The 18,663-nt window shown below is 47.9% G+C and overlaps 1 protein-coding gene across 4 annotated transcripts in view; it reads left to right on the forward strand.

Annotated features, from left to right (window-relative positions):
* Nucleotides 1–18,663, forward strand: part of LOC130282411 (serotransferrin-2-like) — a 78,096-nt gene that overhangs the window by 44,596 nt on the left and 14,837 nt on the right. For 3 of the 4 annotated variants that reach the window (XM_056530643.1, XM_056530661.1, XM_056530636.1), the window contains exons 12-13: nucleotides 12,650–12,832; nucleotides 15,601–15,751. In XM_056530643.1, coding sequence (XP_056386618.1) covers nucleotides 12,650–12,832; nucleotides 15,601–15,751 — 334 coding nt within the window. The remainder of the gene's footprint in view (nucleotides 1–12,649; nucleotides 12,833–15,600; nucleotides 15,752–18,663) is intronic. The other variant, XM_056530651.1, reaches the window with a different exon arrangement.

Raw genomic sequence — 18,663 nt, forward strand, 5'->3', positions numbered from 1 at the left:
TGTATTGTAAAGTTATGGCAACCCAGAGTAATAATGACTATTTTTTTATGTAGCCCGAATGAGATGTCATGAAAAATTATGAAAAAATAAGCACAGAGGGATTTCAGTTTTTTGCCTTTAGCCGATATTTTTATGGATGGAAAATCCTCATATCCATCTTATAAAAAAACAGTGTATTTCACAGTAAATTTATACTGTTACCATGTTATGTGTACTGGTTGTATGCCCCACATTTAATGTGCACCTTGGTGGGCCTTATGGTGTAAAGGGCTGACAGGCTGCTTTGTGTGGCAATGTTGCCAGGCCTGAACTTCTGGGCACCATCCAAGAGCTTCTGGCACCAAGAAACATAGTGCCTCTGAACCAGCTTGGTGAAGGCAGTGGCAAGCAGAACCAGATCCTAGTGAGGTGATCTTCGTGTAGCCAAAAATTAAACACTAATGCGGATTTGGCACCAGTTAGTGTACTGTTCCACTATGTAAGGTGCCAGAGAGGCCTTCTCAGGTGTGTCAACAAAGCAGGCCAGGACTCAAAAAATAGACCCAGATGAGGGGTGGACTAACAATAGTTAATTTTTGCGCAGCTCCGCCTACTAAGGATGAACAATGTTTTTTTTCAGAATATGGAGAGATGTATCTATCTGCTGATTCACTAATATTGCGTGTGATAGTGTACTCAACCTATTATACATCCGTAGAGATACCTATTTATTTTGAAAAAATATATGTTATATTATATATTCAGAGTTATTATTATCAAGATACAATTGGACCCTAACAGTCTGATCTCCCATGATTGTACATGAATGTCTCTTTATAGATAGTCTCCTTTTGTGGTTGATGGGATTGCTTTCATATTGTGTATGTACCGTAATAAAGTGAAAGAATTAGCTGAAACTTGTTATTTTGGAAGACCTTTATTTGGTATTATGCAGCAAATTAAAGAGACAATATGCCGTGATCAATTATCAAAACTAAAACATTCATATAAGGGAAAGAATCATTTATAACTTACCAGTAGGGAGAAAGACTTAGTTTACCATCAATAGGTCCAAGTGAGTAATATCAGACACCTATAGGTCTGATTCTTACATCTGATGATTGTGCCTGATATAAGTAACAGAAATATAAAGATGCTACATTCTAATACAATACATATATAATCTCTCCTTGTGCGATTATGTCAATTGGTTTGTCGAACATCTGCGCCTGTGCGAGAGCTATACGCAGGCGCAATGGCAGCAAGGTCCGTGCGCCCAAATTTGGTCTGCGACTGGGCCTAATGTACACACAGGCACAGTGATAGCAAGGTCCGTATGTGTAAGATAAGTTTTGGCGCATGCGCGAGTTCCATGCTCCGGCGCAGAATCACTAAAGAGATTGTGGTGTTCTGCGCCTGCGCTTATGTGCGCGCAGGCGCGGATGTGTCCTGCGATAGTTCTTAGATGTCTAAGTTCTTGTACCTGCGCACACCAGGACCATGGAATGACACGAGTTCCGTTTTTTACTCACAAATGACAGTGTTCTTCTTTTGATGGATGTCCTATGGGCCCATTTACTGACGCCATAACAAATAAATAGGGTGGATACTACTGCTATTGGATATACTTACCTGGATGATAACAGGTGGGCTCACCTGTCAGGTAAAAGGGATCAATATGATTTGCTTATCCAAGAAGGATTGCCTTTTGATGTCATGAGGAGAGGTGATAAAACCTTCAGCGTGGCATTTTTTGGAGCCATTGCCCCATTGACCTCTGAAGACGTCACATGTCATGACGAAACAATGTTAGGGGGGCTTTGTTGTAGTTTTTAAGTCAGCATAACCACCGATAACCTGGTCATGTGCTGCAGGTATGCCCAGGATGCAAACTGTGATTATGTATGCTGGTTAGCAACATGTGATAAATATAGTGGTGATATGCTGGGTTTTTAACTTCACTCCTTAAAGGGGTACTCTGGTGTAAAACTTTTTTTTTTTTTTTTTAATCAACTGGTGCCAGAAAGGTAAACAGATTTGTAAGTTACTTTTATAAAAAAAAATCTTAATACTACCAGTACTTTTTAGTTGCTGAATACTACAGAGGAAATTCTCACAGTGCTCTCTGCTGACATCTCTGTCCATTTTAGTAACTGTCCAGAGCAACATATGTTTGCTATGGGGATTTTCTCCTACTCTGGACAGTTCTTAAAATGGACAGAAATGTCAGCATAGAGCACTGTGCTCGTGATGTCAGCAGAGAGCTCTGTGTTATAAAAAGAAAATAATTTCCTCTGTAGTATTCAGCAGCTAATAAGTGTTACGCCTAGCGCTCCGGGTCCCCGCTCCTCCCCGGAGTGCTCACGGCGTCTCTCTCCCTGCAGCGCCCCGGTCAGTCCCGCTGACCGGGAGCGCTGCACTGACATGGCCGTCGGGGATGCGATTCGCACAGCGGGACGCGCCCGCTCGCGAATCGCATCCCATGTCACTTACCCGTCCCGGGCCCCTCCTGTCATGTGCTGGCGCGCGCGGCTCCGCTCTCTAGGGCGCGCGCGCGCCAGCTCTCTGAGGCTTAAAGGGCCAGTGCACCAATGATTGGTGCCTGGCCCAATTAGCTTAATTGGCTTCCACCTGCTCCCTGGCTATATCTGATCACTTCCCCTGCACTCCCTTGCCGGATCTTGTTGCCTTGTGCCAGTGAAAGCGTTTAGTGTTGTCCAAGCCTGTGTTACCTGAACCCTTGCTATCCATCTTGACTACGAACTTTGCCGCCTGCCCCCGACCTTCTGCTACGTCTGACCTTGCCTCTGCCTAGTCCTTCTGTCCCACGCCTTCTCAGCAGTCAGCGAGGTTGAGCCGTTGCTAGTGGATACGACCTGGTTGCTACTGCCGCAGCAAGACCATCCCGCTTTGCGGCGGGCTCTGGTGAACACCAGTAGCCTCTTAGAACCGGTCCACCAGCACGGTCCACGCCAATCCCTCGCTGACACAGAGGATCCACTACCTGTAAGCCGAATCGTGACAGTAGATCCGGCCATGGATCCCGCTGAGGTGCCGCTGCCAAGTCTCGCTGACCTTCCCTCGGTGGTCGCTCAGCAATCGCAGCAGATTGCCCAACAAGGACAGCAGCTGTCGCAGTTGACCGCCATGTTACAGCAACTTCTGCCTCTGCTACAGCAGCAACCATCTCCTCCGCCAGCTCCTGCACCTCCTCCGCAGCGAGTGGCCGCTCCTAGCCTCCGCTTGTCCCTGCCGGACAAATTTGATGGGGACTCTAGACTCTGCCGTGGATTTCTGTCTCAGTGTTCCCTGCATATGGAGATGTTGTCGGACTTGTTTCCTACAGAACGGTCTAAGGTGGCGTTCGTAGTGAGCCTTCTTTCAGGAAAGGCCTTGTCTTGGGCCACACCGCTCTGGGACCGCAATGATCCTGCCACAGCCACAGTCCAGTCCTTCTTCGCTGAGGTCCGTAGTGTCTTCGAGGAGCCAGCCCGAGCTTCTTCTGCCGAGACTGCCCTGCTGAACCTGGTCCAGGGTAATTCTTCAGTGGGCGAGTACGCCATCCAATTTCGTACTCTTGCTTCCGAATTATCATGGAATAACGAGGCTCTCTGCGCGACCTTTAAAAAAGGCCTATCCAGTCGCATCAAGGATGTGCTGGCCGCACGAGAGATTCCTGCCAACCTGCAAGAACTTATCCATTTGGCCACCCGCATTGACATGCGTTTTTCTGAGAGACATCAAGAGCTCCGCCAGGAAAAAGACTTAGATCTCTGGGCACCTCTCCCACAGTATCCGCTGCAATCTACGCCTGGGCCTCCCGCCGAGGAGGCCATGCAAGTGGATCGGTCTCGCCTGACCCAGGAAGAGAGGAATCGCCGTAGGGAAGAAAATCTTTGTCTGTACTGTGCCAGTACCGAGCATTTCTTGGTGGATTGCCCTATTCGTCCTCCACGTCTGGGAAACGCACGCACGCACCCAGCTCACGTGGGTGTGGCATCTCTTGGTTCAAAGTCTGCTTCTCCACGTCTCACGGTGCCCGTGCGGATTTCTTCTTCAGCCAACTCCTCCCTCTCAGCCGTGGCCTGCTTGGACTCTGGTGCCTCTGGGAATTTTATTCTGGATTCTTTTGTGAATAAATTCCGCATCCCGGTGACCCGTCTCGTCAAGCCGCTCTACATTTCCGCGGTCAACGGAGTCAGATTGGATTGCACCGTGCGTTACCGCACAGAACCCCTCTTGATGTGCATTGGACCCCACCACGAAAGGATTGAATTTTTCGTCCTTCCCAACTGTACCTCTGAGGTCCTCCTCGGTCTGCCATGGCTCCGGCTTCATTCTCCCACCCTTGACTGGACCACCGGGGAGATCAAGAACTGGGACTCTGCCTGCCACAAGAGATGCCTCTCCCCCCCTCCCAGTCCCGTCAGGCAAGCCTCAGTGCCTCCTCATGGCCCCCGTCCTTGTGTCACCCTGCCCCGTGCCAAGCTTCACCCTCTGCCCTCCCTCCCCATTCCCACTCCTGCTGTACTGCCTGCCTTTGAGGAAACCATCCATTCACTCCCGGTGTCCTCGTCCCAGGTAAAGCAGTTGTCGGACAAAAAAAGGGGGAGACCTAAGGGGGGGGTACTGTTACGCCTAGCGCTCCGGGTCCCCGCTCCTCCCCGGAGCGCTCACGGCGTCTCTCTCCCTGCAGCGCCCCGGTCAGTCCCGCTGACCGGGAGCGCTGCACTGACATGGCCGTCAGGGATGCGATTCGCACAGCGGGACGCGCCCGCTCGCGAATCGCATCCCATGTCACTTACCCGTCCCGGGCCCCTCCTGTCATGTGCTGGCGCGCGCGGCTCCGCTCTCTAGGGCGCGCGTGCGACTCTGAGACTTAAAGGGCCAGTGCACCAATGATTGGTGCCTGGCCCAATTAGCTTAATTGGCTTCCACCTGCTCCCTGGCTATATCTGATCACTTCCCCTGCACTCCCTTGCCGGATCTTGTTGCCTTGTGCCAGTGAAAGCGTTTAGTGTTGTCCAAGCCTGTGTTACCTGAACCCTTGCTATCCATCTTGACTACGAACCTTGCCGCCTGCCCCCGACCTTCTGCTACGTCTGACCTTGCCTCTGCCTAGTCCTTCTGTCCCACGCCTTCTCAGCAGTCAGCGAGGTTGAGCCGTTGCTAGTGGATACGACCTGGTTGCTACTGCCGCAGCAAGACCATCCCGCTTTGCGGCGGGCTCTGGTGAACACCAGTAGCCTCTTAGAACCGGTCCACCAGCACGGTCCACGCCAATCCCTCGCTGACACAGAGGATCCACTACCTGTAAGCTGAATCGTGACAATAAGGAAGGATTAAGATTTTTTAATAGAAGTAATTTACAAATCTGTTTAACTTTCTTGCACCAGTTGATTTAAAAAAAAAAAGTTTTCCACCGGAGTACCCCTTTAATTGTCACTCACACTCATTATTATTTTTGTTAGTAATAAAAGTTACGTTTTAAACTATTATGGTGAGGGATAAAAAGTGGACAAATTTTCTTCATCCTTGGTAGGCGGAGCTGCGCAAAACCAAAGCAGGCCAGAGCACAGCCATAGAGAAGTGATGCAGTGTGGTCCAGTGGAGCCACTGTGAGACTCAGAAGGCCAGAGGGAGGGACCAGAGGTCATGTGCTGCAGGTATGCCCAGGATGCAAACTGTGATTATGTATGCTGGTTAGCAACATGTGATAAATATAGTGGTGATATGCTGGGTTTTTAACTTCACTCCTTAAAGGGGTACTCTGGTGTAAAACTTTTTTTTTTTTTTTTAATCAACTGGTGCCAGAAAGGTAAACAGATTTGTAAGTTACTTTTATAAAAAAAAATCTTAATACTACCAGTACTTTTTAGTTGCTGAATACTACAGAGGAAATTCTCACAGTGCTCTCTGCTGACATCTCTGTCCATTTTAGTAACTGTCCAGAGCAACATATGTTTGCTATGGGGATTTTCTCCTACTCTGGACAGTTCTTAAAATGGACAGAAATGTCAGCATAGAGCACTGTGCTCGTGATGTCAGCAGAGAGCTCTGTGTTATAAAAAGAAAATAATTTCCTCTGTAGTATTCAGCAGCTAATAAGTGTTACGCCTAGCGCTCCGGGTCCCCGCTCCTCCCCGGAGTGCTCACGGCGTCTCTCTCCCTGCAGCGCCCCGGTCAGTCCCGCTGACCGGGAGCGCTGCACTGACATGGCCGTCGGGGATGCGATTCGCACAGCGGGACGCGCCCGCTCGCGAATCGCATCCCATGTCACTTACCCGTCCCGGGCCCCTCCTGTCATGTGCTGGCGCGCGCGGCTCCGCTCTCTAGGGCGCGCGCGCGCCAGCTCTCTGAGGCTTAAAGGGCCAGTGCACCAATGATTGGTGCCTGGCCCAATTAGCTTAATTGGCTTCCACCTGCTCCCTGGCTATATCTGATCACTTCCCCTGCACTCCCTTGCCGGATCTTGTTGCCTTGTGCCAGTGAAAGCGTTTAGTGTTGTCCAAGCCTGTGTTACCTGAACCCTTGCTATCCATCTTGACTACGAACTTTGCCGCCTGCCCCCGACCTTCTGCTACGTCTGACCTTGCCTCTGCCTAGTCCTTCTGTCCCACGCCTTCTCAGCAGTCAGCGAGGTTGAGCCGTTGCTAGTGGATACGACCTGGTTGCTACTGCCGCAGCAAGACCATCCCGCTTTGCGGCGGGCTCTGGTGAACACCAGTAGCCTCTTAGAACCGGTCCACCAGCACAGTCCACGCCAATCCCTCGCTGACACAGAGGATCCACTACCTGTAAGCCGAATCGTGACAGTAGATCCGGCCATGGATCCCGCTGAGGTGCCGCTGCCAAGTCTCGCTGACCTTCCCTCGGTGGTCGCTCAGCAATCGCAGCAGATTGCCCAACAAGGACAGCAGCTGTCGCAGTTGACCGCCATGTTACAGCAACTTCTGCCTCTGCTACAGCAGCAACCATCTCCTCCGCCAGCTCCTGCACCTCCTCCGCAGCGAGTGGCCGCTCCTAGCCTCCGCTTGTCCCTGCCGGACAAATTTGATGGGGACTCTAGACTCTGCCGTGGATTTCTGTCTCAGTGTTCCCTGCATATGGAGATGTTGTCGGACTTGTTTCCTACAGAACGGTCTAAGGTGGCGTTCGTAGTGAGCCTTCTTTCAGGAAAGGCCTTGTCTTGGGCCACACCGCTCTGGGACCGCAATGATCCTGCCACAGCCACAGTCCAGTCCTTCTTCGCTGAGGTCCGTAGTGTCTTCGAGGAGCCAGCCCGAGCTTCTTCTGCCGAGACTGCCCTGCTGAACCTGGTCCAGGGTAATTCTTCAGTGGGCGAGTACGCCATCCAATTTCGTACTCTTGCTTCCGAATTATCATGGAATAACGAGGCTCTCTGCGCGACCTTTAAAAAAGGCCTATCCAGTCGCATCAAGGATGTGCTGGCCGCACGAGAGATTCCTGCCAACCTGCAAGAACTTATCCATTTGGCCACCCGCATTGACATGCGTTTTTCTGAGAGACATCAAGAGCTCCGCCAGGAAAAAGACTTAGATCTCTGGGCACCTCTCCCACAGTATCCGCTGCAATCTACGCCTGGGCCTCCCGCCGAGGAGGCCATGCAAGTGGATCGGTCTCGCCTGACCCAGGAAGAGAGGAATCGCCGTAGGGAAGAAAATCTTTGTCTGTACTGTGCCAGTACCGAGCATTTCTTGGTGGATTGCCCTATTCGTCCTCCACGTCTGGGAAACGCACGCACGCACCCAGCTCACGTGGGTGTGGCATCTCTTGGTTCAAAGTCTGCTTCTCCACGTCTCACGGTGCCCGTGCGGATTTCTTCTTCAGCCAACTCCTCCCTCTCAGCCGTGGCCTGCTTGGACTCTGGTGCCTCTGGGAATTTTATTCTGGATTCTTTTGTGAATAAATTCCGCATCCCGGTGACCCGTCTCGTCAAGCCGCTCTACATTTCCGCGGTCAACGGAGTCAGATTGGATTGCACCGTGCGTTACCGCACAGAACCCCTCTTGATGTGCATTGGACCCCACCACGAAAGGATTGAATTTTTCGTCCTTCCCAACTGTACCTCTGAGGTCCTCCTCGGTCTGCCATGGCTCCGGCTTCATTCTCCCACCCTTGACTGGACCACCGGGGAGATCAAGAACTGGGACTCTGCCTGCCACAAGAGATGCCTCTCCCCCCCTCCCAGTCCCGTCAGGCAAGCCTCAGTGCCTCCTCATGGCCCCCGTCCTTGTGTCACCCTGCCCCGTGCCAAGCTTCACCCTCTGCCCTCCCTCCCCATTCCCACTCCTGCTGTACTGCCTGCCTTTGAGGAAACCATCCATTCACTCCCGGTGTCCTCGTCCCAGGTAAAGCAGTTGTCGGACAAAAAAAGGGGGAGACCTAAGGGGGGGGTACTGTTACGCCTAGCGCTCCGGGTCCCCGCTCCTCCCCGGAGCGCTCACGGCGTCTCTCTCCCTGCAGCGCCCCGGTCAGTCCCGCTGACCGGGAGCGCTGCACTGACATGGCCGTCAGGGATGCGATTCGCACAGCGGGACGCGCCCGCTCGCGAATCGCATCCCATGTCACTTACCCGTCCCGGGCCCCTCCTGTCATGTGCTGGCGCGCGCGGCTCCGCTCTCTAGGGCGCGCGTGCGACTCTGAGACTTAAAGGGCCAGTGCACCAATGATTGGTGCCTGGCCCAATTAGCTTAATTGGCTTCCACCTGCTCCCTGGCTATATCTGATCACTTCCCCTGCACTCCCTTGCCGGATCTTGTTGCCTTGTGCCAGTGAAAGCGTTTAGTGTTGTCCAAGCCTGTGTTACCTGAACCCTTGCTATCCATCTTGACTACGAACCTTGCCGCCTGCCCCCGACCTTCTGCTACGTCTGACCTTGCCTCTGCCTAGTCCTTCTGTCCCACGCCTTCTCAGCAGTCAGCGAGGTTGAGCCGTTGCTAGTGGATACGACCTGGTTGCTACTGCCGCAGCAAGACCATCCCGCTTTGCGGCGGGCTCTGGTGAACACCAGTAGCCTCTTAGAACCGGTCCACCAGCACGGTCCACGCCAATCCCTCGCTGACACAGAGGATCCACTACCTGTAAGCTGAATCGTGACAATAAGGAAGGATTAAGATTTTTTAATAGAAGTAATTTACAAATCTGTTTAACTTTCTTGCACCAGTTGATTTAAAAAAAAAAAGTTTTCCACCGGAGTACCCCTTTAATTGTCACTCACACTCATTATTATTTTTGTTAGTAATAAAAGTTACGTTTTAAACTATTATGGTGAGGGATAAAAAGTGGACAAATTTTCTTCATCCTTGGTAGGCGGAGCTGCGCAAAACCAAAGCAGGCCAGAGCACAGCCATAGAGAAGTGATGCAGTGTGGTCCAGTGGAGCCACTGTGAGACTCAGAAGGCCAGAGGGAGGGACCAGAGGATCCAGTCTCTGAGAAGTGCAGCCTGAGTCTTGTCACGAGGGGATAAACTGGATAAGAGGTAGAGAGAGTTAGATCAGCAGAGAGTGAGAAACTTGCTGCCCTGAGGCCTAGTTGAAGGCCTGTATGCGGTGACTCAGGGAAGGACATGATGGAGTGGTGTAGGGTCAACTGGTAGTTTAGTGTCCCTCCCCCAGCAGAGGAGAGGTCACAGTTATCACTGATAGTTAGAGTGGGCATTAGGACCCCAAGTGTACTACCCAGAGTTGCCACTAAGTTGTCAAGGGTGAGAGCCTACACTGATGGTACATATTTATATATGGTCTATATTCCCTGGGGAGGGGGGGGGGGGGTCGTTTTCCTGGTGACAAAGGCCTTTGATGCAGTATAAACCAACTCACTGGGACTCAAAGGTTGTTTCCATTTAATATTTAACTTTTACTGAACTTCTTCCACATAATGGAAGCACATACTGTATCTTGAACAGTTACAACGATACAGTACCCGAGTTACATAATGACAGATAGTAAATAGTACTAAAGGGAGGTAACCCATGTGGAGTGTAAATGTTCACTTGTAGATATTCACCCCGTACCTGGGTTTGGTAGATTCCCTGAAAGTCTGTAGGTTGGCTTCCAACAGAACTCATTAATCTGGCCTGACTACAGGTCGACAAATGCACATATTTACTAAGGAGCCAATGGGCAGCAATTCTCCCCTCAGTCAAGTAAAATGTTCAGATGAAAAGAAGTAAGAAAAGGTCCTTCAGGTCAGGGTAAAATGGGATATTGTATTTCTTCACATAGTGGCCTGTAGTGGTACATGTTATCCTGATAAGCCTGGTAAACCCAAGACAGTAAATGGTTACAGGAGAAGTCCCTAGTCCAACTTCCTCCCACCGCCATGTAACATATACTACACCCAGCATAACCCTTATCTTTTTTCCCAAGACTTGGGTTGGAACTATGTAAGCCAATCCATGGCTTGATTGTTCTTAGTCCCCATAGAATGCTGTGCAATGTGCATGCTGCATGTTTCCAGCTGTATAGTTGGGTAGTTAGTCAATTCATTAAAGGGAGTGGTGTAATGGCTTCATGGAACAATGAAGGTGCAGGGCAAAGCTATAATAAGTAATTGGGGTAAACCCTGGTGAAACAGACAGGGCAGGGTGTGACTCCCAGAGACCCAAAGAGGCACAGCAGCATATAATCACTCTACAGGATCTGTTAGAACATCTTTTGGTTCCCAGCCCCAGTGTAAGGACAATTTAGAATTAGTTCTGCCACTGACAATTAGTTTAGCCACTGTTCATTCTTTGGGCTGAATTCCACCAGACTGCATTGCCATCTATGAGATGGCTCATGTCTGCGTGGTCATACCAACAATAATTTTTGTGGGGCTTGGTGCAAGTGGAAATTCAGCCAATCGAATTCTATTGGCTAAATGTCAACAGTGTGAACAAATCCCTTACAAGCATATAAGGCAGTATGAACAAAAGCCCAACTACTGATATGTGAGCGGTTTTTATATTATACTGTATCCTTTGTGGGTTTTTGTCACGGTTCGGCTGGCAGGAGGTGGATCCACTGTGCCAGAGAGGGATAGGCGTGGACCGTGCTAGTGGACCGGTTCTAAGTTACTACTGGTTTTCACCAGAGCCCGCCGCAAAGCGGGATGGTCTTGCAGCGGCGGTAGCAACCAGGTCGTATCCACTAGCAACGGCTCAACCTCTCTGACTGCTGAAGATAGGCGCGGTACAAGGGAGTAGACAAGAGCAAGGTCGGACGTAGCAGAAGGTCGGGGCAGGCAGCAAGGATCGTAGTCAGGGGCAACGGCAGGAGGTCTGGAACACAGGCTAGGAACACACTGGGAAACGCTTTCACTGGCACGATGGCAACAAGATCCGGCAAGGAAGGGAAGGGGAAGTGAGGTTAAGTAGGGAAGTGCACAGGTGAATGACTGATTAGACCCACTGCGCCAATCAGCGGCGCAGTGGCCCTTTAAATCGCAGAGACCCGGCGCGCGCGCGCCCTAGGGAGCGGGGCCGCGCGCGCCGGGACAGGACCGACGGAGAGCGAGTCAGGTACGGGAGCCGGGGTGCGCATCGCGAGCGGGCGCCACCCGCATCGCAAATCGCATCCCGGCTGGGAGCGGTATCGCAGCGCACCCGGTCAGTAGATCTGACCGGGGCGCTGCAGTAGCGAGGATGTTGCGAGCGCTCCGGGGAGGAGCGGGGACCCGGAGCGCTCGGCGTAACAGTTTTTTTGGGGTTGATTCTCCAGATTTGATGCTATGTTCAACTTCTTATTTGTATTGGTTGCACAGCATGAAATTTGCAGCAGCAAATCTGCAGTGGATATTGTATTTGGGAATTTACCCTCAGACTTTTCTGTAAAAATGATTTAAACAGAAATTTGTTACTGGCCTTAAAGGAGTAGTCCAGTGGTGACTCAGTGGTGAGCAACTTATCCCCTATCCTAAGGATAGGGGATAAGTTGCAGATCGCGGGGGCTCCTGTACGGAGCCCCGACAGCCCGCGGGAAGGGGGCGTGTCGACCTCCGCACGAGGCGGCGGCCGACACGCCCCCTCAATACAACTCTATGGCAGAGCCGAAGCGCTGCCTTCGGCAATCTCTGGCTCTGCCATTGAGATGTATTGAGGGGGCGTGTCGGCCGCCGCCTCGTGCGGGGGTCGACACCCGCTATCTCGGCGGAGAGCCGGGGCCCCGTACAGAGAGATCGCAGGGGGCCCCAGCGGTCGGACCCCCCGCGATCTCAAACTTATCCCCTATCCTTAGGATAGGGGATAAGTTTTTCACCACTGGACTACCCCTTTAAAGGGGTTTGCCGGTGGAAACAACTGGCTCCAGAAAGTCAAACAGATTTGTAAATGACTTCTATTAAAAAAATCTTAATCCTCCCAGTACTTATCAGCTGCTGTATACTACAGAGGAAGTTGAGTTGTTCTTTTATGTCTGACTACAGTGCTCTCTGCTGACACCTCTGTCCAACTATACAAATTCCTGAGCTGATAAGTACTGGAAGGATTAAGATTTTTAAATAGAAGTAATTTACAAATCTGTTTAACTTTCTGGCACCAGTTGGTTTTCCACCGGAGTACCCCTTTAATTTTGTTACCCAGTCATAATAGTTTCTAGAAGGCAGGAAAGTTTGAATTTAGGTATTGACTTTAAAATATAATAACTTATATTGTAAATATCTTTTTAGGGTTCCCTATTATGTATGCGTTGGCTGTCACTAAAAAAAGCATGAAAGCTGTGACCCTTCATGATTTAAAGGGCCGTCGTTCCTGCCATGGCAACATGTACAGTCCTGCAGGATGGCTCCTGCTCTCCAGATACACTGTTCGGGCACCTCTGAATGAAACATGGGATTGTGATATAAACTCAGGTTGTAGAACAGATTAATAGGTGACATAAGCCTTTTTAATTGTGTTCAGTGTTACAACTTCATTTGATGATGTTTTTGTTATCTTTAAAGAGGATTACCGTATTTCAGAAAATTATATTGTTTAAATCATGTTTTATTTTTAAAAATTATTAGAGATATTTTTTTCAAATTTTCCATTTTACTATCCATATTTGCAGCATTCATTGTGGCCAAAAATACATAATAATATGCTGATACTTCCTGTTCTTTAGACAAATCTTTTCAGCAGTCTCCTCAATATCATTACATGCATTATTACACCAGTAGCTAGGTAAGATAGGATCAGGACAATCACAATAGTTAATCAGAATTCCCCCTACCATCCTCCCTGCACAATGACGTCTACATAGGGGATTTAGAAAAGATTCCCTTAGAAGTCAAAAGAGTCCGCTGTAAAACTTATGTCTAACCCTCTAAATTTTGTGCAAATGAAGAAAAATCTGAAAACAGAAACAATTAGCAAAAGTATGTGAACCTAAATTAGCAATTAATTTGAAAATGAAATTAAAGGAAAACTGTCAGCTTGCTCCCCCCGCACTAACCAGTGGTACTGGCTGGTAGTGCAGGGACCCTGTTCAGTTTGACGCCTACCAAGCCCGCATCCGCCCCGCCATTCGCCCAAAGTCTTTGTTTTTCTGTATATGCTAATTAGGTGCTAACTGGCACAGGTGGGGTTACTGGCACTCTGACATCACCGCCTCTCCCTCTTCATTACAGAGCGGGGAGAAGAGGGAGAGGCAGAGGGAGGGGAGGAATATTGATAAGCTGGGCGGCGCTGACGTCAGAGTGCCAGTAACCACAGCCTGTGCCAGTTAGCACTGAATTAGCATATATAGAAAAACAAAGATTTCGGCCGAACGGCGGGGCGGATCCGGGCACAGTAGGCATCAAACTAATCAGCGTCCCCTGCACCACCAGACAGTACCGCTGGTTAGTGCTGGGGGAGCAAACTGACAGTTTTCCTTAAGGTGTTTTTGATCAATGTAATGACATTCAGGTGTGAGTGGGCCACCTGTTTCATTTAAATAACAGGGCTCTATCACAGTCTGATCTTCACAACACATTTTTGGAAGTTTAGCATAGTATGAAGAGCTCAGAAGAAGAGTTGTTGATGCTCATTAGGCTGGAAAAGGTTACAAAGCTATGTCCTCATGCGCTCCCCAATGGCTGCCCCACCCAATGGTGGGATTTTTGGTAAAAATGAAGAAAATTCAAGACTATTACTACCCTCCACAGAAGTGGTTGACCAACAGAGACCACACCAAGAGAAAAACATATAATAGGCTACATGGCACAAAGGAACCCAAGGTAACTATAAATAACTAAAGAACTTTCCCACATTAGCTAATATTTTCTTTTTAAGGTTTCTTTGTATCTACTTTTAGGTCTTAAGTGTATAAGTCAAGTGACTTGTTCAGAGCCCCTGCTCTCCTAAAGGAAATTGCTGTTCATCTGCAGTTTGCTGTTGATCGCCTAGACAGGCCAAAAGGCAAGGGAAACAATGTTTTCTCCACTGATGAGACCAAAATAGAGATTTTTGGTTTAAATGAGAAGTGCTTACAGAACAGAAAACATTGTATAAAAAACACATACCATCTGTGAAACATGATGGTGGTAGGATCATGGTTTGGGCCTATTTTACCGAATCTGGGCAAAGACAACTTGCCAGCATTGACTGAACAATAAAATCTGATTAATACCAGCAAATTCTAACAAAAAAATTCAGAACAACAGTCCGGAAGCTGAATCTTAAGAGAATGTGTGTCATGCAGCAAGACAACAACCCTAAGCATGGTTTGCTCTACCAGACAATTGTTAAAGTAGAATAACGTTTTGAAATGGCCAAGTCAAAGTTCGGATGCTAATCCAGCAGAAATGTTGTGAAAGGACCTGAAGAAAGCAGTTTTTGAGAGAAAACCCACCAACATAGAAATGAAGTGAAATGAAGCTTATATGGCAGGATGGGCTAAAATCCTCCAACCAGATGTGCAGGACTGATTATTAATTGCTGCAGAAGGGGGTCATATCACATACTGGAGGCAAAGGTTCACATCATTTGCCACTCATAGATATGTGATATTGGATCATTTTCCTCAATAAATAAATAATCAGTTCTAATATTGTTTACACATTTGTTTTATTTGTTTTCTTTTTCTCTACTTTTAGGATTTAAGTGAAGTGTTTACGTCAAATGACATGTCAATAGATTTCAATCAGAAAGTCTTTCCTAGAAAAAGGACTTCATTGTGCATGTTAGTGAATATCTCCAATCCTCACCACAAAAATCGTCTGACCTGTAAGGCCATAGATAAGCAAAGCGATCCTTTACGCTAAGACTAGGATTACTCGGTAGCAGTTGTGGTAAGATAGGATGTCATCACATTGCTGTAAATTATGCATCCTGAGGCAGACGTACAAGCCAAATATCAGATAGGACAATGTGAACGAGCAATGTAGCTGCTTACATGTTTGGCAGTAGAATTTATCATATATTTTATGTGATCAAGATCCCAGGGACCTAATTCAGTATTATCTTACCTTACTGACAAATTACATTGCACCCCTATTACCTGACATGTATGATGCAATGATTTCACTTGGTTGCATGTTGCCCTTACATCACATATGATAAGTGTTTATGTGTCTTTTGGCTACAATTTTTGTTGCAGTTCTTTTACTTAAACTTTGAATTGTTTTTGTAATCTAATTTTCCACTTTTTCTTCTTCAGCTTATGAAAATTATTTCTGGAAGGGGTGTATGCCTGGAGGAGAACGTGGTCTATGCAAAGTGTGTGTAGGATGGGAGGAAGTTGGCAGAGTCAATGGGAGATGTGCAGCTAATCATGATGAACGTTATTATGGCAACATGGGTGCCCTGAGGTGAGTCAGGATATGCAAAAAGTGTCTAAGCACATACTTTATAAAAACCAAATAGATTACTCACTTTTATACACAGTTTTGCTGTTGACTTTATTTTGTCTTTGTGTAGTGAAAAGAATATGTGACTGTATTACCTATGCGATGGGTTTAATTTTCTTAAACAAATAAACTTATTGAAAAAAAAAAAAACACATATATATATGGTCTATATAATAGCATACACCATTTAATTTTTATTTATTTTTTAATCCCTGCCTGAAGTTTAGAGCATTTTGCTTATGTAATCTTTTCCACTCTTTTTGGTGTTAGCAAACAGTCAAAATCCACTAGCAAGTGGAATGAAGAGACAACTACCAACACTAGCATTTTACATCAGATCCAGCATTGGTAATACTGGTAAAGACAACAGGGTCTACATTTTTGCTTCAGGCAACAGGAGCTTTACTTTTTCTGCCTATTTAGAGTTATATTTTTTTGTACTGCTTATAAGCCTTGTGCTGCCTTCGCAATGTATTTTACATGCTTGGCACTCAGCAGGGTCTGTCCCTTTAAGACCCTCCATTTTCTTGAAGCCTAGAGGCGGGCCTTCTCTCTAAAGCCTAGGGCTAGCCCCGGCACGTCTCATTCATTCCAGCTCCAGCTACCACAGTGACCAGATCCACAGGACTTCTTAAAGCTAATACAGACTGCAAATCTGATAAATACCAAAGCCTGTGATTTTACCGCGTGTTCATTATATCTCAGTAAAGATTACATCAGTTAAGCAAACCAGCGTGTCTTTCCTTGAGATTCGGTATAAACTTGATGTGAAGCTGTGTCAACGAGACAGCGGAGACATTATAGTAAAAAGGCTTTTAAAACGTTATCAGAAGCAGTTAATTAGCTTTGAATCGTCCGCAGCAGTAAAAAAGACTCATAAATCCTGTGCCCTGCAGTCTGTGTCGGAGTAAGGGCGCGAAGCACTAGAAAGTGAAACTAATTCTCTCACGTGCTATAACACCGCTGTGCTGTGTCCAGTCATCATCATTATCTACGCTGCCAGCTAAATCAAGATGCAGAACCCAGAGAACAGCACTCTGACAGTTAACCCTCAATGCTCCTATAAAGAGGAAGACACCTTGCCAAGAAGTAGATCTAGGTGCACAACATTGTCTAGAGCGTCCAGTCAAACAAATCTAACTTCGGTTAGCTCCGATGCAGCAAGATTTAAACGCCATAGTTCTAGACACTCAAGCACCACCAGCCTGTCATCCGCTAGCGCCATAGCAACTAAGGCAAGAGCGAAAGCAGAGGCAGCTTGTGCAATGGCGTCCTATGCAAAGCAGGAAGCTGAATTGATGAAAGAACAAGCTGAAGTGCAAGCATCTTTACACTTACTGCAACAGCAGAAAAACGCTGCAGCAGCCTTAGCCGAGGCAGAAGTTCTCACAAGGGCTGCCGAAGCTCAGTTCGCTGACATAGAAACCCAGATGTCACCCCTCAGCGCAAGCCAACGTACCCGTGAGTACATACAGTGACAAGCAACCATGTACACTGACCAGCAGTTCAATTATGCACCAAGACCATCATTGACTCCACCAGCAATAAGCAATTTGATACTATGCAACACTGCAAGACTGAATTAGAACCTCAGGGTAGGAAGTCAAGTGGATGCATGCTCAGAGACCAATCTGCCAACCTGACAAGAGTGCAAACGGATGCTGATGTACTCCCTCCTCAAGCAAATACAAGTCTGGATTATAGCAGAAAGACTTACAACAGAGGAGAACAAAGCAGACTTAGTCAAGTACCTCATCAGCCTTACCAGCCGCAGCCATACCCTGAGTTTACACCAAGGAAGTATTCACCAGATGCAGCAAGAGCTACAGAGGTAGCAAGGTTTCCTGATGCGCCGTGAGATAGTGAGCGCTGGTCTCATGAAATTCGACGACCGTCCAGAAAACTACTGGGCCTGGAAGTCATCTTTCCTAAGCGGTACCCAAGACTTACATCTGACAGACAGAGAAAAGCTTGATCTGCTCGTCAAATGGCTAGGACCAGAGTCCACTGAGCAAGCCCAAAGAATCAGATCAGTACATGTTCATGACGTAGCAGCAGGACTTGCAATGGTGTGGAGGAGACTAGAACACTGCTATGGGTCACCTGAAGTGATTGAAGATGCTCTTCTGAAGAGGATAGAAAACTATCCAAGAATGACAAACAAAGACAATCAAAAGCTGAGAGGGTTTGGGCACCTACTCTTAGAAATAGAAGCCGCTAAGTCTAGTGGATATCTGCCAGGTCTCTCATACTTAGATACAGCACGTGGCGTTGATCCCATAATCGAGAAACTTCCTTTCAACTTGCAGGAAAGGTGGGTCACTCAAGCATCAAGATACAAGAAAGAACATCGAGTCGCATTTCCACCATTTGCCTTCCTTGCTGAATTCATCGCAGACCAAGCTGAAACACGCAATGATCCAAGCTTTGCTTTCCTGAACAAGAGAACTGCAAGCTCCCCAAAGGTAGAGCAAAAACATCCAATGCCTTACAAAGAACGCAGAGCAACAGTTTCTGTACGGAAGACAGAAGTCTCGCCTGAGTCTGCAGTCAATCAGGAAGACAGCGCAAGTAAGAAAGTTGAGGAGCCAGACAAAATATGTCTCATCCACAACAAGCCTCATCCACTAAGAAAATGTCGCAGTTTCAGAAGTAAGACATTAGAAGAGCGCAAAGCTTACCTCAAAGACAATCACATTTGTTTCAGATGTTGCGCTTCAATTCAGCATCTTGCAAAAGACTGTACAAAAACAATACAATGCACAGAGTGCAACAGTGACAAACACCTGTCAGCACTGCACCCAGGAACACCACCATGGAAACAAGAAGTTCCAGCAACTCAAGAAGATCATGGTGGGGAGCAAGGCAAGAGT

The sequence above is a fragment of the Hyla sarda genome, chromosome 1 (genome assembly GCF_029499605.1).
Source record: "Hyla sarda isolate aHylSar1 chromosome 1, aHylSar1.hap1, whole genome shotgun sequence".
In the NCBI taxonomy this organism is placed as follows: Eukaryota; Metazoa; Chordata; class Amphibia; order Anura; family Hylidae; genus Hyla; species Hyla sarda.